Here is a 21,624-nt window from a genome sequence, read left to right on the forward strand (position 1 = left end):
AAGTTCTACCTCATGAGTGACTTTATCAAACATTCATCATTTGTGAACATGATTTTGAAGCGTTTGTCACAAAGTTAATTTATACTTGGACGATTATGCTTTAGTCTTTCAACATTAAGTACATCTTCAATGAATGTGAAAGTTAGTACTTCAACTTTGCCAATGCCAAGAATTCTTCCTTTAAGGTATTCCCCAAATATTAAATAACCCTTGGTCTTTTAGTACTAGATATGAAGATCCGCTTATATCTTTCATCAAATGCTTAGAACCACCACTTGCCAAAAACACCATTGATTTTAGGTGGTCCTCAAGCAAATCAACAAAACAGAATTAAGTTTGATTTGGTACCAAATGTGCTTTGGGTCCATCATAGTTAGTTCCTTTCTTAACACACACATAATGACCACTTGCCACACTAAAATTTCTAACATAGCAAGCATTAGGTGTATGGCCACTTATACCACAATAAAAACATGTAGGAACAAAATTACTTCTATATCTAGGAACATAGGGTTTCTTTTTATGGAATCGTTTCTTAGGATGATGATAAACCACTTTAGGTTTGATAACTTTCTCTTGAGATGTTTGGTCACTAGCCTTAATAAAAATGGTTTTGTTATAACTTGGTTTTGAGAACTTTGAATAACCAAGTCCATTTTTACCATAACAATATCTTTGTTGACTAAGGATACCCTCTAAACCAATTTGTCCTTTTCATATCTTTCAAGGACTCTTTTTAATTGGACAATTTGAAAGGAAAGTGATTCACAGTTATTACATGTAGATTTTTGTTCTACTTTATCAACATACTATCAATTTTTTCAAGAGATTTGATTTGTTTCTCTTGTGCTGATATGGTTCTATATAACATTTTTCATTCATTTAATAGTTCATTTATGGCACCTTGTACATCATTATCATAAATGGAAAAACCAGTACTAACCTCGCCGTTTTCATCATCGGAATGGTGTGAAACCATCAATGCTAGATTTGCACTTTCGTCGCTATCTGAATCGGATGATGAACTTAATTCATTGTCTTCCCATGCAAAATAGGCCTTTTTATTTTTGAAGTCCTTCTTGCCTTTGACACTACCATTCTTGGAAAGTTTAGGACAATCTGGTTTTATATGACCTTGCCAACCACATTCATAGCATGTGACATCTTGTGTTGAAGTGGAAGTCTCATTTTTCCTGAAACGTTTCTTTCTCTTTACATGAGAGGATTTATCATTTTTACCAAAGAACTTACCAAGTCTATTAACAAGGATCATGAAATCTTCATCTTCTATCGGTGGATCATCGGTCATAGAATCTACTTTCAAAGCAATGCCTTTGGACTTTGAATCTAAACTTTCATGCTTTTGAAGTCTTCCGGGTTCTGTTTCGTATTCTTGAAGTTTTCCGAACAATGTTGCGGAAGTCATTTTTGTTAGAGTCTTCTTCTCAGATATTGCCGTTACTTTTGGTTGCCACTCTCTGGTTAAGGATCTTAGAACTTTAAGGTTTTGTTCCTCGGTAGAAATTTTCTTTCCAAGAGCGTCTAGATGATTTATTAAGTGAACAAATCTCTTTTGTAGTTCAAGAATGATTTCTCCGGGCTGCATTCTAAATAATTCATATTCTTGACTCAAAGTATTTAATCGAGATCTCTTAACTTCAATGGTTCCTTCATGAGTTTCTACTAATGTATCCCATATTTGTTTAACCGTTGTACATGCCGAAACACGAAAAAACGCGTCCATGCTAAGTGCTCCTTGAAGAAGATTGATAGCCTTTTTGTCAGCAAAAACCTTCTTTCTATCGTTGTCATCCCATGAGGCTTTAGGTTTATCTGATCCAACACCATTGACGACAGTTATAGGAACATGTGAACCTTCTAGGAAACCCTCCCATACTTCTTCTCCTTGTGCTTCTAAGTGAGCCTTCATACAAATTTTCCAAAAGTAGAAGTATTGTCCACTGAACAATGGAGGTTTGTTGTTGCTACCACCGTCTCTAAAAATCGAATTTTGATTTGCGGAAGCCATCTGAATCTTTTAGGATCAGGTTACCTATAACCTGCTCTGATGTCAATTTTAAGTTTGAGAGTGCTCCTAAGAGGGGGGTGAATTAGGACTTTGAAAATTTTAACGGTGTTTGGAGATGATGATATTATTTTTCTGGTTATGATGATGTTATGAATAATGTAAAGTGCAGAAAAATAAATGACACGGCGATATATACTGGTTCCCCTCACAGTCCGAGAGTACTCCAGTCCCCTTTCAACATGAAAGAGATTTTTACTAATGTAAGCACCTTACAATAGCTTATGCAATCCACAAGAACAATCCTCTTGTGATTGACTAACAAATGATCAAGAGAACAATCCCCTCCTTGATCAATCCAAATGATTAAGAGAATAATCCTCTCCTTAATCAAGTAACCCTCGATTCTAACAATCCTAGAAAGCAAGTCAATAACAATCTTATTTTCAACAATCCTGAAAAATAAGATATGAATATAATAAGAACCTTTTGAATAGAGATTTGAATAATAGTGATCACTTTAAGTGATGTATCAAATAAATTGATCTTCCCTTCCAATGACAATAATTCTCAATTCTTAAGTAATAGATTGCTCAATATTTTTTCTGTTTTGGAAAATGTGAAAGTATGCACAAGAAATCTTGAGTAAAGGTTGAAGAACGTAAGAAATGAATTCTGAAAATTGTTAGAACAAGAATTGTTCTGATCAATAATCTTAGTTTTGATGATAACAATGTATATGAATTTTGCTCAAGATAATGTGGTACTCTAATCCTATGCAATTTCCTTTTCAGGAAATATATAAAGAGTATGCACAAATCAGCGCTAAGAAGCTTTGACTCAGAAGGTTCAGTATGCAACTTCAGCACATGGTCTGGCAAAACATCAGAAGATGGTCAAGCATAATCAGAACATGGTCTATTAGAAGCATCAGAAGAACTTGAGTTCAGAAGCAGAAGCACTGAAGTCATGGAATCACGCTCAGAAGCATATCAAGATCAGAAGATCAGAAGATGCTCTGCACCAAGCTGTTTGTACTCTGATGATATTCAATGTAGTATTTACAAAGAACAAATCAGAATCAAGTACTAGATGGCAGGCTACACTGACTGACAAAAGGAACGTTAGAAGCTATTAAAGGCAATGTCAGTAGTCACAGCAAAAGTAAGGCTCGAGGTAGTTGACAAAACAGTGAAACATTAAATGCAACGCTGTACGGAATACGCAAAGCATTAAATGCTCCCAACGGTCATCTTCTCAAACGCCTATAAATATGAAGTTCTGATGAGAAGCAAAGTTACCGAAGCTGCTGATAATTAACTTGCTGAAACGCTGTTCAAATCAAAGCTCAGAAACTTCATCTTCATCAACCTCACTACATTACTGTTGTAATACTTTAGTGAGTCTAAGCTTAAATCTGTAAGAGAAATATCACAGTTTGTGATTATCGCTTTTAAGAAGCAATTGTAATACTCTTAGAATTTGTTTACATTAAATTGTAAAGGACTAGAGTGATCGGGTTGTGATCAGTATACTCTAGAGAAGTCTTAGAAGGTCTCTAAGCAGTTGTTCCTAGAGTGATCAAGTTGTGATCAGAAGACTCTAGAAGACTTAGAAGTTGTCTAAGTGGAAAACCATTGTAATCTCATGTGATTAGTGGATTAAATCCTCAGGTGAGGTAAATCACTCCGTGGGGGTGGACTGGAGTAGTTTAGTTAACAACGAACCAGGATAAAAATAACTGTGCAATTTGTTTTTACTGTTCAAGTTTTTAGACTACACTTATTCAAACCCCCCCTTTCTAAGTGTTTTTCTATCCTTCAATTGGCATCAGAGCGCCGGTTCTAAGGTGCAAGCACTTAACCGTGTTTAGAAAAGATTCAGGAAGAGAAAAACATTAAGTCAAGATGGTTGAGACTCCACCACCTTCATCTACATCTACATCTGGCTCAGCTGAGCAATACAATGGTAATGGTAACAATGGTTACACTAGACCACCAATATTCGATGGTGAAAACTTTGAATATTGGAAAGATAAATTGGAAAGTTACTTTCTTGGTCTGGATGCTGATCTATGGGATCTTCTGTTGGATGGTTACAAACATCCTGTTAAAACTACTGGTGTAAGGCTCACGAGAAGCGAAATGACTGATGATCAAAAGAAAGATTTCAAAAATCATCACAAATGCAGGACTATTTTGCTGAATGCTATCTCTCATGCTGAGTATGAGAAGATATCTAACAGGGAAACGGCCCATGACATATATGAGTCCTTGAAAATGACTCATGAAGGAAATGCTCAAGTTAAGGAGACCAAAGCTCTTGCACTAATCCAGAAGTACGAAGCCTTCAAGATGGAGGATGATGAAGACATTGAGAAGATGTTTTCAAGATTTCAAACTCTGACTGCTGGATTAAGAGTTCTGGACAAAGGCTACACCAAAGCTGATCATGTAAAGAAGATCATCAGAAGCTTGCCCAGAAGATGGGGCCCAATGGTAACTGCATTCAAGATTGCGAAGAATCTGAATGAAGTTTCTTTGGAAGAGCTGATCAGTGCCCTGAGGAGTCATGAGATTGAACTTAACGCAAATGAACCTCAGAAGAAAGGTAAGTCTGTTGCATTAAAATCTAATTTTAAAAAATGCACTAACGCTTTTCAGGCTGAAGAAGAAGATTCTGAAGAATCAGAATCAGAAGAAGAAGAAGATGAACTGTCCATGATTTCCAGAAGAGTCAATCAACTCTGGAAAAGCAAGCAAAGGAAGTTCAGGAGCTTCAAAAGCTCAAAGAAGCCTGAAAGAGGAGAATCTTCTGGAGGCAGAAGAAATGACAAGAAAAAGGTCGTGTGCGATGAATGCAATGAGCCAGGACACTTCAAAAGTGAGTGCCCAAAACTTCAGAAGGAAAATCCCAAGAAGAAATTTCATAAGAAGAAAGGTCTTATGGCAACATGGGATGATTCAGAATCAGAATCAGACTCTGAAGATGAGCAGGCAAATCTGGCACTAATGGCCACAATGGATGACGGATCAGAATCTACATCAGAATCAGATTCTAAAGAGGTATTTTTTGAACTATCTAGAGAAGAGTTAGTTTCCAGTCTAACAGAACTTCTGGAACTCAAGTCTCAGATTAGTATCAAATACAAGAAGCTGAAAAAGCTATTTGAATTTGAAACTAAGAAGCTTGAAGTGGAGAATTCTGAACTGAAGGAAAAAGTTTTAAATTTATCCAAAAATACTGGATCTCCTTCTGTCTCTGAAAAATCTACTCCAAGTCTGAACAATATTCTGAAAGAATATGACTTAAGTTTCAGAAAGTTTTTATCTAGAAGTATTGGCAGAAGTCAACTTGCTTCTATGATATATGCTGTGTCAGGAAACAAAAGAGCTGGCATTGGTTATGAGGGTGAAATCCCATACAAGCTTGAATCTGTGGATGATATGAAAATATCATACAAGCCTCTGTATAACCAATTTAAATTTGGCCACTCCCATGATATTAGGCACACATCACATGCTCAAAGCTTTCACATAACACACACCAAGAAGCATGTGACAAAACCTAAGAAATATCATGGAACTCAGAACACAAACTATCATTCTGTTCCTCCTATTTCCTATAATGTTAAACCCAAGTTCAATCAGAACTTGAGGAAAACTAACAAGAAAGGACCCAAGAAGATGTGGGTACCTAAGGAAAAGATTATTCCTATTGCAGATATCCTTGGCTGCAAAGAAGGAAAAGCACAACATGTCATGGTACCTGGACTCTTGGTGCTCGCGACACATGACAGGAAGAAGGTCTATGTTCCAAGACCTGGTGCTTAAATCTGCTGGAGAAGTGAAGTTTGGAGGAGATCAGAAGGGCAAAATTATTGGCTCAGGAACTATAAAGTCTGGTAACTCTCCTTCTATTTCTAATGTTCTTCTAGTAGATGGATTAGCTCATAACTTATTGTCCATAAGTCAATTAAGTGACATAATCTTTAATCAAAAGTCTTGCAAGGCTGTAAGTCAGAAGGATGGCTCAATCCTATTTACAGGCAAGAGAAAGAACAACATTTATAAGACAGATCTTCAGGATCTTAAGAATCAGAAGGTGACTTGTCTTATGTCTGTTTCTGAGGAGCAATGGGTCTGGCACAGAAGATTAGCACATGCTAGTTTGAGAAAGATCTCTCAGATTAACAAACTAAATCTGGTCAGAGGACTCCCTAATCTGAAATACAAATCAGATGCTCTTTGTGAAGCATGTCAGAAGGGCAAGTTCTCCAAACCTGCATTCAAGTCTAAGAATGTTGTCTCTTCCTCAAGGCCGTTAGAACTTTTGCACATTCATCTGTTTGGCCCTGTCAAAACAGCATCTGTCAAAGGGAAAAAATATGGATTAGTCATCGTTGATGATTATAGCCGCTGGACATGGGTAAAGTTCTTGAAACACAAGGATGAGTCTCATTCAGTGTTCTTTGAATTCTGCACTCAGACCCAAACTGAGAAGGAGTGTAAAATCATAAAGGTCAGAAGTGATCATGGTGGTGAATTTGAGAACAAATTCTTTGAGGAGTTCTTCAAAGAAAATGGTATTGCCCATGATTTCTCTTGTCCTAGAACTCCACAATAAAATGGAGTTGTAGAACGAAAGAATAGGACTCTACAAGAAATGGCCAGAACCATGATCAACGAAACCAATATGGCTAAGCACTTCTGGGCAGAAGCAATAAACACTGCATGTTATATTCAGAATAGAATCTCTATAAGACCTATTCTAAATAAGACTCCTTATGAATTGTGGAAGAACAGAAAGCCCAACATTTCATATTTTCATCCTTTTGGATGTGTTTGTTTTATTCTGAACACTAAAGATCATCTTGGTAAGTTTGATTCTAAGGCACAAAAATGTTTCCTTCTTGGATATTCTGAACGCTCTAAAGGCTACAGAGTATACAATACTGAAACATTGATTGTAGAAGAATCAATCAATATCAGGTTTGATGATAAGCTTGGTCTTGAAAAGTCAAAGCAGTTTGAGAATTTTGCAGATATTGATATTGATATCTCAGAAGTTGAAGAACCAAGAAGAAAAGTTTCAGAAGCTGAAAACCAAAGCAGCAAAGAATCATAAGATCAAATTGCTGCATCCTTGGAAAATCTGAGAATTTCTGAAGAACCAACTATCAGAAGATCATCTAGACTCACATCTACTCACTCAGAAGATGTCATTATTGGAAAGAAAGATGATCCTATCAGAACAAGATCTTTTCTAAAGAATGACAATCAGAAGTAGTGATCTGAATTAAAAGGCGTAAAGTTTTTTTTAAAAATACATCTGTCATCTATTTCCAGATGGTAACACGTGTCTACCCTATTTGGACAAACATGCATGCAGTTGAGGAGGCGCCTTTCCTAGGTAACTGTTCTATCACTTCATTTGTCATAATTTCTCTCTCCTCTTGTCACGTAACATTAAATGTCATTCATCATTTCCTTTATTTTTTTTATATTCTTCAAACGTTTCAGTTTTCCCTCTTTCATTTCCCTCTTTGCGTTCAGTTTTTCAAAGTTCACCATCTTTCTCTGTCTTTCTGCATTTCTGCATAAACCCTAGTTTACTCATCTTCAACCTAGCACTCATCATGAACCCATCTTCAAGTAACTCTCGGTCTGAAGAAATGTCTTCATCTCAACTGGTTCTCAACAAGCTTGAATTTGTTCCTCTGAAAACTTGCTCTTTGTCTCCATCGGAAATGGAAGTACTGTGTGAGTCCCCTGTGGACTTTGTTGACTTGGCTGCATATGCTTTCAAGCCAGAAGCTAGGTTTATGGCTCAAGGATGGGCTAACTATTTGGGTAGATTGGTTGGACCAGTCTTTCCCGCTCTTGTGAAAGATTTCTGGGCGCACGCAACCGTCACTCCAACCGCCATTCTCTCTTTCGTGCTAGGGCATGAAGTTGTGGTCACTGAAGCTCTGATCAGAAAACTGTACAATCTTGATGATGATGATGAAGAAGGTGAAACTGGCCCTCTTGCTGGAAGGGTTGATTGGAACAAAGTTGAGAAACTTATCTCAACCGTCACTGGTATTAACTCCAACATGACTGGCACGTTGAGACCTCTATTTCAGGTGTGGGCTGAGATCATCATGGGTTCTCTTCACCACAGAAAGAAGTCTCTCTCCTCCACCTTCATCAATCCAGTTCAGAAGTATACTCTCTCTTGTATTGGAAAGAGCATTAAACTTAATATTTCCAACATACTCTTTGAAAACCTGAAGCTGGCTATTGAAGAATCTAGGGATGAGTATTGGGAGCAGTATCCTCATCTTCCGAAGAATATTATTCCTTTCGGCAGAATGATCTCAGATATTCTGATTGAAAGTGATTTGCTGGAGTCTCTTAAGACTTGTGGAACTCCTTCTTTCTTCAGAACTGATCAAGGCACTGTCTTCTCTAGCTTTGATCTGTTAAGAATGAAACTGGTGAAGGAAATAATTTCTGTTCCAACTGTTCTCTCTGATATCCCTATCAGAAGAGTCCCTGTTCAAGGTTTCTCAACCATGTTTCAAGCTGAACTGGTTAAAACTGTTAAGCATTATCTGGAAAGTTCTGTGAAGACGCAAGCTTCCGTTGATCCTGCATGGATACGTGGAAGAGTGCTTCCCTCTCAGACTGATCTTCGGAAGAAGGATCAGAAGAAGAGAGAGAAGAAACTGAAAAGAAAAGCAGCAGAAGATGCTGAAAAAGAAGCTAAAAAGAAGAAGGTCACCTTTGACCCTCTTAAGGTGGATCCTTCTAGAGCTAAGAAGACTGGTATTTATTCCAGGCAGGAATACATCCCAACCCCCTCAGAATCTCCCTCATTCATTCTGCTATCTCCTTCTGAAACATCAACTCCCATCACACCCCCACAAATTAACCTGCAACCACCCTCACCCCCTATAATTCTGAACCCTACTCCCTCAACTACTATACTTCCCACAAATATTCCATCCTCATCACACCAAACTACAGATATTCCATCCTCATCTTCTAACCCTCTTCCTTCTGACCCTTGTCTTTCATATCCCATACCTACCAGGACCCCAAATCCATACTCTTGTCTTTACCCTGATTACAGCTTCACCTTTCGCCCTCCTGCACCAGCTACTCTTGTCTTTCTTGAGCTCTTACACTATCGTGTGAACCGTTGGTTAGAGCTTCTGGAAACTGCCTACCGCCATAATCTGGATGAGCGTTCTCTTCGCAACCTCTGGAGAGCTCTTAGACAGAGTTTCCAAGTTGAAGCTATGAATGTGCAGAGAAGATTCACTGCTGAAGCACGTGGTGCTCCTAGACTCTTGTTAGAATTTGATGATGGCAGATATCGTCATGTCATCAGAAACAGAAGAATTCTTAAGGAAAGGATGCCTGAAGATGAGTTAACTGGGAATCCCTGCAGAACTCTTGTGGTCTGGCGACCAAAGTTCATGGTTCTGACTGGTGACTTTCAGGGGCTGTTCAACTGGTTCAGAATGAACCCTTCTGAAAGTGCTCCTGATATGGACTTTCCAGAAGTGGTCTATCCTGCAGCTGTTGCTGGTCCTCCTTCTCCAACAAATCTTGCAACCATTCTTCAAGCCCTGGAAGATGGAAATTCTGAGTTCCCAGAACCAGAATATGCTGAAGCTATTTCTGAGTCTGACTCAGATGTAGAGATGGAAGATGCTGAAGAGATTGACTGTTCTCATTCAGAAGATCATCCTGCTGAGAATGTGGTGGTACATTCTGATGATCTCCCTGAAGAGACTACCATGGAAGCAGCAGTAGAGAATGCTATGCCAGTCAACAGAAGTCTGGAAGTTTCTTGTTCTGGTGAACCCTCCTATCTGGTGCGGACTTTGGAGGCCATGCAGAAGAATCAAAATGACCTGGCTTCTCGTCTGGATAGGCAAGATGAGACCAATGCAGAGTTCAGAGCCTTCATGGCAAGGCAGACTGAGAGCAACAATGGGATCCATGAGACACTAGCCAAGATTTTGTCAAAGCTAGGGTCTTAGTCTTTGTGTCTTAGTTGATTTCTGTTTGTTTGTTGCATCTGTTTTCTGCATAACTCTTGTACTTCTGCTTGTTTTATCAATGATTATTTGTTTTTCTTTCCTTTGTCGAATGCTTACATCTAAATCTTTTACATCCTTTTTGATGTTATGACAAAAAGGGGGAGAAATAGTGATAAATGATTTGATTTATATTAGCAATTGCCGGGAAGAAAGCCCCCACATTACTAACAGAAGCTGCAAGCTTCATATGTTTCTAAGTTGTGTTGTTGCAGGAATTGAAGATTCAAGATCAATTAGCAACAAGATGAATCAAGTTCTTGGATTCTTGAAGCAAGCTGAGTGCTATGAAGCTTCAGAATCAGAAGCAAGAAGGAAGAATGTTCAGATATTCTGATGATAGAATATGTTCTGATACATTCTATATGGCTTATATGACTCTGAAACATATTTTATGTTCCGATTCATTCATGCTGACTTTTGTCGTTTAGTTTTGTTCTGTAACATTTCAGGATGTAGAGATGCTCTGATGATGCTCTGGTACATTCAACAATGTTCTGATACAATCTAGCATGAAGTGATGTAAGAAGAAATTCAAGCTCTGAAGCTGTCCGATGGAAGCAGAAATCAGAAGCTGTGAATGTTCTGAGGATCAAAGAAATTCAAGTTCTGAAGCTGTCCGATGGAAGCAGGAATCAGAAGCTGTGAATGTTCTAAGGATCTAAAGAAATTCAATGCTATGAAGCTGTCCTATGGAAGCAGAAATCATAAGCTGTGAATGTTCTGAGGATCTAAAGAAATTCAATGCTCTGAAGCTGCCCTATGGAAGCAGAAATCAGAAGCTGTGAATATTCTGAGGATCAAAGAAATTCAAGTTCTGAAGCTGTCCGATGGAAGCAACAATCAGAAGTTGTGAATGTTCTGAGGATCTAAAGAAATTCAATGCTCTGAAGCTGTCCTATGGAAGCAGAAATCAGAAGCAGTGAATGTTCTGAAGTTCAAGCATATGTGAACGTCTCTACTGAAATACTCAGGGAAGTCTTTTATTTATAAAATTCTTCTAGTATTAATTTCAGGGGGAGATTATTCATCTCAGGGGGAGATTGTTAATCTCAGGGGGAGACACATTCACATTATGTTTATATGCTTATGCTATAACTGTGTAATTGTCTTTTGCCGTCTGTTATTCTGATTGCAAATTCATATCATTTATATATATTTTTGTCATCATCAAAAAGGGGGAGATTGTTAGAACAAGAATTGTTCTGATCAATAATCTTAGTTTTGATGATAACAATGTATATGAATTTTGCTCAAGATAATATGGTACTCTAATCCTATGCAATTTCCTTTTCAGGAAATATATAAAGAGTATGCACAAATCAGCGCTAAGAAGCTTTGACTCAGAAGGTTCAGTATGCAACTTCAGCACATGGTCTGGCAAGACATCAGAAGATGGTCAAGCAGAATCAGAACATGGTCTATTAGAAGCATCAGAAGAACTTGAGTTCAGAAGCAGAAGCACTGAAGTCATGAAATCACGCTCAGAAGCATATCAAGATCAGAAGATCAGAAGATGCTCTGCACCAAGCTGTTTGTACTCTGATGATATTCAACGTAGTATTTACAAAGAACAAATCAGAATCAAGTACTAGATGGCAGGCTACGCTGACTGACAAAAGGAACGTTAGAAGCTATTAAAGGCAATGTCAGTAGTCACAGCAAAAGCAAGGCTCGAGGTAGTTGACAAAACAGTGAAACATTAAATGCAATGCTGTACGGAATACGCAAAGCATTAAATGCTCCCAACGGTCATCTTCTCAAATGCCTATAAATATGAAGTTCTGATGAGAAGCAAAGTTACCGAATCTGCTGATAATTAACTTGCTGAAACGCTGTTCAAATCAAAGCTCAGAAAGTTCATCTTCATCAACCTCACTACATTACTTTTGTAATACTTTAGTGAGTCTAAGCTTAAATCTGTAAGAGAAATATCACAGTTTGTGATTATCGCTTTTAAGAAGCAATTGTAATACTCTTAGAATTTGTTTACATTAAATTGTAAAGGAATAGAGTGATCGGGTTGTGATTAGTATACTCTAGAGAAGTCTTAGAAGGTCTCTAAGCAGTTGTTCCTAGAGTGATCGGGTTGTGATCAGTATACTCTAGAGAAGTCTTAGAAGGTCTCTAAGCAGTTGTTCCTAGAGTGATCAAGTTGTGATCAGAAGACTCTAGAAGACTTAGAAGTTGTCTAAATGGAAAACCATTGTAATCTCGTGTGATTAGTGGATTAAATCCTCAGGTGAGGTAAATCACTCCGTGGGGGTGGACTGGAGTAGTTTAGTTAACAACGAACCAGGATAAAAATAACTGTGCAATTTGTTTTTACTGTTCAAGTTTTTAGACTACACTTATTCAACCCCCCCCCCCCTTTCTAAGTGTTTTTCTATCCTTCAAAAATTTCTAAGAGTTTTTATTGGAAGAGGTAATTTGTGATTTGAAATTATTTGTATTTATATGTGCATAACAACCTTTTGAAACATGACAAATGAATGAAGAAATACCATGAACAATTGTCAATTTGAAATGAAATGGTTCCATGAAGTGGTGTATGAAAGGGTGTATAAAAAGCTATTGGTTTTTCAATTTCGTACAGGGTGCAATCGATTGCACAAAAACAACAATTGATTGCACAAGGGCCAACAACTATATTTTTTGAAAAAGCTTCAGCAAGCAATCGATTGCACCAAAACAGCAATCGATTGCACTAATAGGACAAAAATTATGCTAAGTGTTTTTAGGCTATATTTTTGAAAAAGCTTCAGGGAGCAATCGATTGCACCAACGCAGCAATCGATTGCACATAGGAAAACTTGATAAATTTGCCTAAGACTTTTGAGTTATGGGCATGGATAATATATGCAATGAGAGTTTGATTACTTGAGCATCTTAGACTTTAGTAAAAGTAAATATTATCGTTATACCTTCTTAAAATGCAATAGCTTGAATCCAAAGCCTTAAATCATGGTGCTTTATCTTTGACATGTAATTGCTTGAATTTGAACATGATGCTTTATCTTTGAACTTCATCTTTGCCTTCTTGACACTAAGAGATTTGTCTTCATCAAAACAAAGTCCTTCATTGAGAAGCTTGAGTTTACAAGGTATCCCACTAGTATATATATATATATATATATATATATATATATATATATATATATATATATATATATATATATATATATATATATATGACGACTCAAGTGAGAACAATTGGTTATCATGAGAAATGAGGACAATGAATCACGACCATTAAATTTTGATTTGTTGATTTTAATGGACTGGATTGATTTCTCTTTCTATGATCCTTAATATTTATTTTAAATCAACATAGAAAGAGAAACCAATCAAGTTCATTAAAATCAACAAATCAAAATTTAATGGTCGTGATTCATTATTCTCATTTCTCATAATAACCAAGTGTTCTCACTTGAGTCGTCCCCATATATATATATATATATATATATATATATATATATATATATTGAGAAGAATCAATGATTACTCTTGGAGTAAGAATATCCCTCCTATATATATATATATATATATATATATATATATATAGGAGAGATATTCTTACTCCAAGAGTAATCATTGATTCTTCTCAATATATATATATATATATATATATCTCGTTTGGCCCAACTTTTTTGGAAATCTTAACCATTGATTTTCATTAATTTAACGGTTTTAATTGATCATTTAATCTAATTATTTTTGGAAATATTTTTTTTATATAAAACTTTAATTAAAGCTGTTGGATTAATGATAATCAATGGTTAAGATTTAGAGTAAGTGTTGAACACTTACTCTTGGAATAAATATAACCATATATATATATATATATATATATATATATATATATATATATATATATATATATATATATATATATATATATATATATATATATATATATTTATATATATATATATATATATATATATATATATTTATATATATATATATATATATAATATTTTCTTTTTTCACATAATAAAATCATTCCATATATAGATATTTTATGTATACTATAATTAATAAAATATTCATATTTATTTGTACGGTCTAATTAAAATAATATCTATAACTTAATAAATTATTTATTTTTTTCAAGTGATTAATAAGTTTTATATAGTTAAAAAGAAATGCGTAGAAATATATTTATTTTTAATAAAACGTGATTCTAATTTTTTTTAAGATAATCATGATTCTTCATAAAAAATAATTTCTTCTTCTTTTTAAATGACTTTTTATATTTAAATTAAATTATTTTCTATGTACTTAAAATAAATGATAGAGTTTAATTACTAGGAACTCATAATTTAATTCAAGTAAAAAGAAATTTTTCATTTAAATGAAAATTGAAATTTATTAAAAATAACTAGAAAATATTTATTTATTAAGAATCATGTTTTTCTCAAAAAAAATTTAGAATCTAGTTTTATTCAAAACTATTATTTTTTAAACATTTATTTTAAATATATGAAATTGATTAGCGACTTGAGAGAAAGAAATAATTATTAATATATTGATATACGTTTTAATTTTTTCTATTCACAATTAAATTATTAATATACTAATAAATTAAAACTTAAAATAATTTAAGTTTTGCATGTATAAAAAATTAATTTATTTACAACTAATTCAAGCTTTGTTATATTCGTAAAAAAAATTAAAAAATATAAGTTATAGATCTCAACTCAACTTAAATTCATTCAAGATATAAACAATAACTTAGACAATAAAAAATTACACAAACAACTTCTTGAGTTAAAAATAATTGATAAAAAATTCCATGATGATATAGTAGGAACATGAAGAAAAATTGGAAGTGTAAGAGGAAGATTGTAGTTTGTTTAGTTTGTGCTAGTTAAAGATTGTGTCTCTCGCCGCTTCATGCTTTTATTCATCTCTAATCTTCAAGCAAATTTTTGTTTATTGGCATAGAAAGAAAGTGAAAGGAAAAATGTATGGTTAGAATCTGTAAAATTGAGGTGTAACACTGCCTCAGATAATTTGTTGGTATTTGAGAGTAGTAGTGATAGTTTAGAATGTAGTTGGATAATGTGAAGAGTTTGAGTTGATAGTTGAAAGATAGTAGCAAGTAGTGTGTGAGTTAGTATTGGAGCATGGTAACACATAAGTAATCAATTTGTTGTAGGAGGAGAGTAATAGTAGAATGAAGCCTCCAATTATATTGATATTGAACCTTAAAGGCCTGAATACAATTACACATATGCTTGCCTATTTATAGGTGTTTGATGATGTTACTAGGATAGAACTATCTAGACTTTTGTTTGTCTTTTCTACATTACATTGACAGAGAACTTTCTGGGCTATTAATCTAAGATTTATTATAACACTCTAGAAACATGTAGCAACTTTAGATTATTCTAGTTTTCTCTAAACATTGTCATATATTTTGCTAGAATATTCTAGAAATGTGCATCAATTTCAACACCCCTCCTTGATGCATATTTCAGTAACTCCAAGTGTACTCCATTCAGTTGTTCAAATGTGAATTTGTGAAGCTATCTTCTCCTTCATTGATACTTTTATGTAATATATTTTATTTTAAAAAACATTATCTCCACCATGATTCAATTTTGTCACACTACTTGTCTCAATGAATGTTATTAAACTCTTTCTCAACATTGTTGAAGGTTTTTGACGAGAATCATTTTCACTCCTTAGTTGCGTTTGGGGTCAACCTTATTTGTCTTGTTAAAGACTTCTAAAAGGACCACTTTTGTTATCTAGTTGCATGTTAATCTCCTTATCATCACTCTGGCTTCTTAGTTACTTATGAGTCTCCTTGTCATTCTTGTAGAAGAATTTTGACAGGGACTCTTTCTTGCTCTAGTAGATGTATTTGTCTCCCTAGGCTTGTACTCAAGTTGAGCCTCGGAGGTCAAAGGTCTCAATTTTTTTTATCGCTTAGACTTGTGCTTTATCAGAACTTGAGCCTTATTTGCCATAGGTTTACGACATCAGTTGTGCTTGAAATTAAGTCTCTCTCATTTTTAGTTTTGGGTTTTAACTCAAACAGAGTCGGGCCGTGTAGCTACCTGTACTCCTTTGTGTTTGAGTCAGAGACCTCATTTTCTAGTTTTTATAAAATAGTCGGTGACAAAAAGAAATAGTTCGCTACGCCCTGTGAATGACCGAACGTAGCTCTGATACCACTATTGGTCTTTGAGGGTAGTAGTGATAGTTTAGAATATAGTTGGATAGTGTGAAGAGCTTGGGTTGATAGTTGAAAGATCGTAGCAAGTAGTGTGTGAGTTAGTATTGGAGCATGGTAACACATAAGTAATCAATTTGTTGTAGGAGGAGAGTAATAGTAGAATGAAGTCTCCAATTATATTGATATTGAACCTTAAAGGCTTGAATACAATTACACATATGCTTGCCTATTTATAGGTGTTTGATGATGTTACTAGAATAAAACTATCTAGATTTTTGTTTGTCTTTTCTACATTACATTGACAGAGAACTTTCTAGGCTATTAGTTAATCTAAGATTTATTATAACACTCTAGAAACATTTAGCAACTTTAGATTATTCTAGTTTTCTCTAAACATTGTCATATATTTTGCTAAAATATTATAGAAATGTGCATCAATTTCAACATAATTTAATCTAGTTAAATCCTGGAAACATGGATGAAACCATGAAAACAGGAACATTAATGGTGAAGATAACATTTTGAAAATCACAAACATTGAAAGGAAGTCGACACAAACCTTGAAATGGAAGAAGTTGAACAACCAGTTATGTGAAGAATTAATGAGCATATGAGTTTTATAATAGCCATGGATAGAGATTTACTTAGGAATGATGAGAGAAATTGGGAAGACAAATATGTATCGGAAAAACACATGAGTTGAAACGGTTTGTGTTGGAAAACAGCAACCCCTATGATATATCAAGTTAGTGGATGCGTAAATTGATTCTGATTAGTTATTGAAAAGATGAAAAAATAGATGTTAATTGGTTTAGGGTACATGCGTCACGTCAAAATTGATGTTGATTGGTTGAAGACAAAAAGAATGTAGGGTTAGAGAAACGGCCACGTGGATTTAAGTACATGATTAATTGATTACGATAATAGCCTTTTGTAGTGGGTTATTTTGAAATTACAAAGGGCACTTATGGGAGTTTATATCTATTCATTTGTAATGGAACAGTATAATTATGGGAGTTTATATCTATTCATTTGTAATGGAACAGTATAAAGGTTTTGAAATATAAGAAGTTGGAGAATCGGTTATTTTGAAATCACAAACACGGAGACTATAATTTATGTATAAATAAATAGAAAAGCAAATAAGAATGAAAGCTATCAATTTGTCATTCCCACGTCTCCAAATACCCTCGTTGTTTTAGGGTTTTCATCATCAATTTCGGCATTCCTACTCCTTTAGGGCAATGGCAGCCCTAGGGCAAATGAACGTCATTGAATTGCCGGCAGCCCCACCAGTGAAACTAAACGTCATTGAATCGCTTTTGCGGGGATCCCGAAGCGTTGATTGCTTTGAAAAATTGGTGCAAATTGGCGAAGGAGCTTATGGGTCAGTTTTTCTTTAACCACTTCAAGATTTATAGGTCCTTATAGGTTACTTGAATTAACGTGGTTTTCTTTGGAATTGAATTACTGTTTGTTGTTTGTGGAATTGTGACGTATGTGGTTTTCTTTGGAATTATGTGTTATGTATGTGGTTTTCTGCTTTTGTATTATACTTCTTTATACTAACATGGTTTGATTCAATGCTTTAAAAATTCACTTTGGATAGGAACTACTTTTCTACTTTATGTTCCATTCACTGATTGTCATTGCTTCTATTTCCTCAAACTCCATGCTTTAATATTTCCTCAAATTCAACTCTTTAACATGTTTATATGCATGCAGTCAAGTTTACATGGCCCGAGAGATCCAAACTCGTGAAATCGTTGCTCTCAAGAAAATAAGAATGGACAATGAGAAAGAAGGGGTATGTATATCTTTCATCACCCTTCCTGCACGTCTTTTTCAATTCGTTTCAAATTCCGCTAGATTACCTCTCAATCGTTTTTAAATTATGTCATTTCAGTTTCCTATAACTGCTATACGAGAAATCAAAATTCTAAAGAAACTAAATCATGAAAATGTAATCAAATTGAAGGAAATCGTCACATCTCCAGGTACTTTATTCTATGTTGATCTTAATGTTTTTTTTAACTGATTTCTATTCAAAACGATGTAGGCTTGAGAAAGATTCCTTTTGTGACTTTACATTTTTGCTCTCTGATACAGGTCTTGAGAAAGATGATCAAGGGAGGCCAGGCAAGCTATTCTTTTTCATGATATTTTACATTAGTATATGATATGCTCTATGCTTTTACTGTTTTCCGCTGTTGTGTTGGGATTGCACAGATGGCAACAAATACAAAGGTGACATATATATGGTCTTCGAATATATGGACCATGATTTAAGGGGTCTTGCAGACCGGCCTGGCGTGAGGTTTACTGTCCCTCAAATTAAGGTATGACAGTTGAAATGTAAATTCACACACTAATAATTAATATTTTATTGATGATTGAGTTGTTTTTTCTTTCCTCAAAAGTGTTACATGAGGCAGCTCTTGACAGGACTTCATTATTGTCATGTCAATCAAGTGCTTCACCGTGATATCAAAGGTTCTCTTTTTGTGAAAATCTTCCAAAGTGCTGCATGTCCAAGGTTTTGATTTTAGTTCTTACCAAATCTATTATTTTCGTGTGATGTATTTTGTTTCTCTGCAGGACCAAATCTTCTCATCGATAATGAAGGTAATCTGAAACTGGCAGATTTTGGATTGGCACGGTCATTTTCAAATGAGCATAATGCAAGCCTTACAAATCGAGTCATCACTTTATGGTACAGGTAATTGATCTTGATTTTATCCCGTCACTAGTGTTTGGTTTTAACTTTGGCTTGCCTAAGTTTATTTCACCATATATTTAGACCCCCCGAGTTACTATTGGGGACTACAAGGTATGGGCCAGCGGTAGACATGTGGTCCGTTGGGTGCATTTTCGCCGAGCTTCTTTATGGGAAGCCCATCTTTCCTGGAAAAGATGAGGTTAGTGATACTTTATATATAAATCTTGAGCAGAGACAGGAGTACTGTTGAATGTTTTTGTTTTTTGAGAAACTTTATTGGCCAGGTTTGGTTTAATCCTTTATATTTCCAAAACTCCCTTCAGCTATGCATTATTGCATGAGGAAAAAGATTTTTCATATCACTTGCTCAGCTGTTCTGTCTTTGTCTTAGTAGTGGCTTTTATACTTATGGTGTCATTCCTAATAATGGTTTCTTTATGAAAATGTGTTTCCATTATATACTTAAACCAATGCATTATATGATTAGTACATTGTTCACATGGCTAGATATTTTTTGTTGTATTTGCTTTTACAATGCAAGTTTTCTTTTTTACTATTGTAGCCTGAGCAAGTAACTAGGATTTTTAGGCTTTGTGGAACCCCGGACGAGGTGAACTGGCCAGGAGTCCAGGAGACTCCTTGGTACAATCACTTTAAGCCGAAAAGAACGATGAAAAGGTGTCTGAGGGGTGCTTTCAGACAGTAAGTATCAGATTGCAAACATCATTATTCATATATGCATTTTTATAGACTAAAAAACATACAATGTATTCTCTTGCATTATCTTTTAGCTGTAACTGATTGTATCTGAATGGCTTTTGTATGTGACTTAAATTCAAGTTTTGATCCTCATGCATTGGAGTTGTTGGACAAGATGCTCACACTCGATCCAGCTCAGGTATATCACTTCATCACTTGTGGGTCCATTCTATTAATTGCTAAATAAATGTATAATTGTTATTTTACATGGAGGATTTAGAAGAAGCGATAAGCGTTGCATCAGATCTGAGTCCTTTGTTAAATGCCATCGCTAACGCAAATTCGATTCCGTTGCCTTCTGAATGTGTTTCTCTTCTCAGAACTGAAAACCCTTTTTTTTCTTTTCGTTTTGTTGCAACCTACTTGGTTTTTATTTTCTTTCGATAATATAAACAACCATAGTTTCCCCAAGTTTTGAGAAAATGTTTATGAATAAAATAATTGAAGTCAATAATTTTTTTTGGTTAGTAGTCAATAATTTTTTTTTTTTGAGCTTATGATCTAGTTTTGGTCGAGTGACCCTTTAATGCAATCCATGTAGCCGACTCCACTTGGTGGAATAAGGCTTGGTTGTTGTTGTTGACGACTCTATAATGTGATTAAAATTTAATAAAAAGTTGATGACATAATGTTGGTGACACAGAATTGGGCTGTGTTGTTTTGAAGTGTGGGCCAATGACATTATTATTCAGCATGCTTTTATGATGAAACAATTAACTTCTTGATCTGCATCATATAATTTCTTTTTCTTTTTGATTTATTAATAGAGAATTTCTGCGAAGGACGCACTTGATGCTGAGTACTTCTGGACTGATCCTTTACCATGTGATCCTAAGAGGTATGGACCTTCATGCACTTAAGTTTTTCATTTTCAAGATGAAATTTTACCTCGATCTTCATGAGATAAATGGCCGTTATTTAATTCATCTATAACTTCTTGTTTCCATCAATTAATCATTTTCTACGCATTTTAACTCATCATTACCCTCATTTTTTTCTTAGTTTACCCAAGTATGAGTCCTCACATGAGTTTCAGACCAAGAAAAAGCGTCAGCAACAATGGCAAAATGAAGAATACGCCAAGCGTCTTAAAATGCCTGCAGGACCCCATTGTGGTCCTTGTGGTGGAGGTGGAAGTGGCTATTCAGTTGGAGCTCGAAATTATCCTCAAGGTGGTCTTCATGGGTAGGAATCGCGAACAACAGTATGTTAGGGGCAGCACTGAAACATTTATTGTTCATTTTGTGATGCTCTGTGAGATGGTAGATTGAGAGTATTTGAGAAAAACATATATTTCCTATGGATTTTAGATTGTAAATATACTTTGAATGAAAGCAATTTACTTCAGCACTATGTCTATATGTTACAAGCCTGCTGTTCAAGTTAATTGTTTATTGAATACACCCCTTTTTACTGAATTTTTTCTGCACACTTGAAAACTACAATACATGGTAATTCAGTTGTAATTTTAAGACAATATATCAACTTAGTTGTACTATTGCATGAGGAAATCGACAAGAATTTGGGCCAAGATGCTCTCCATTTCTATAATAAACTAGTAAACGCACGGGTCGCGCAATGTCATTAATTTCTATATTTACTCCAGGAGTAAAGAAATACATCGTTATTCTATCTTTCTGCCATTGAATTTTGGATAAGTGGTTTTATGATTAGAAATAGTAACTTTTTTTTTTATGGGAAAAGCTATTTCATTAAGAGAAAAGCCAAGAGACATTACAAACACCAATAGACTTATGGTATAGGACAAACCCCATCCATATTTGAGAATTATCTAAGACATTACACATATGTCTTTTTCCAAATCCAATTAAGGA

At 35.0% G+C, this 21,624-nt stretch overlaps 1 protein-coding gene across 1 annotated transcript; it reads left to right on the forward strand.

Moving 5' to 3' along the window:
• The first annotated feature begins 17,433 nt into the window (after window positions 1-17,433).
• Window positions 17,434-21,136, forward strand: LOC131647088 (cyclin-dependent kinase C-2-like). The gene is made up of 12 exons (XM_058917001.1): window positions 17,434-17,698; window positions 18,037-18,118; window positions 18,218-18,308; window positions 18,421-18,450; window positions 18,541-18,650; window positions 18,732-18,804; window positions 18,910-19,030; window positions 19,112-19,229; window positions 19,593-19,732; window positions 19,871-19,928; window positions 20,557-20,627; window positions 20,792-21,136. Exons 1-12 carry the CDS (start codon window positions 17,556-17,558, stop codon window positions 20,976-20,978), a joined length of 1,224 nt encoding a protein of 407 aa, XP_058772984.1. The 5' UTR covers window positions 17,434-17,555; the 3' UTR covers window positions 20,979-21,136.
• Window positions 21,137-21,624: the final 488 nt, after the last annotated feature.

The sequence above is a fragment of the Vicia villosa genome, linkage group LG2, assembly GCF_029867415.1.
Source record: "Vicia villosa cultivar HV-30 ecotype Madison, WI linkage group LG2, Vvil1.0, whole genome shotgun sequence".
In the NCBI taxonomy this organism is placed as follows: domain Eukaryota; kingdom Viridiplantae; phylum Streptophyta; class Magnoliopsida; order Fabales; family Fabaceae; genus Vicia; species Vicia villosa.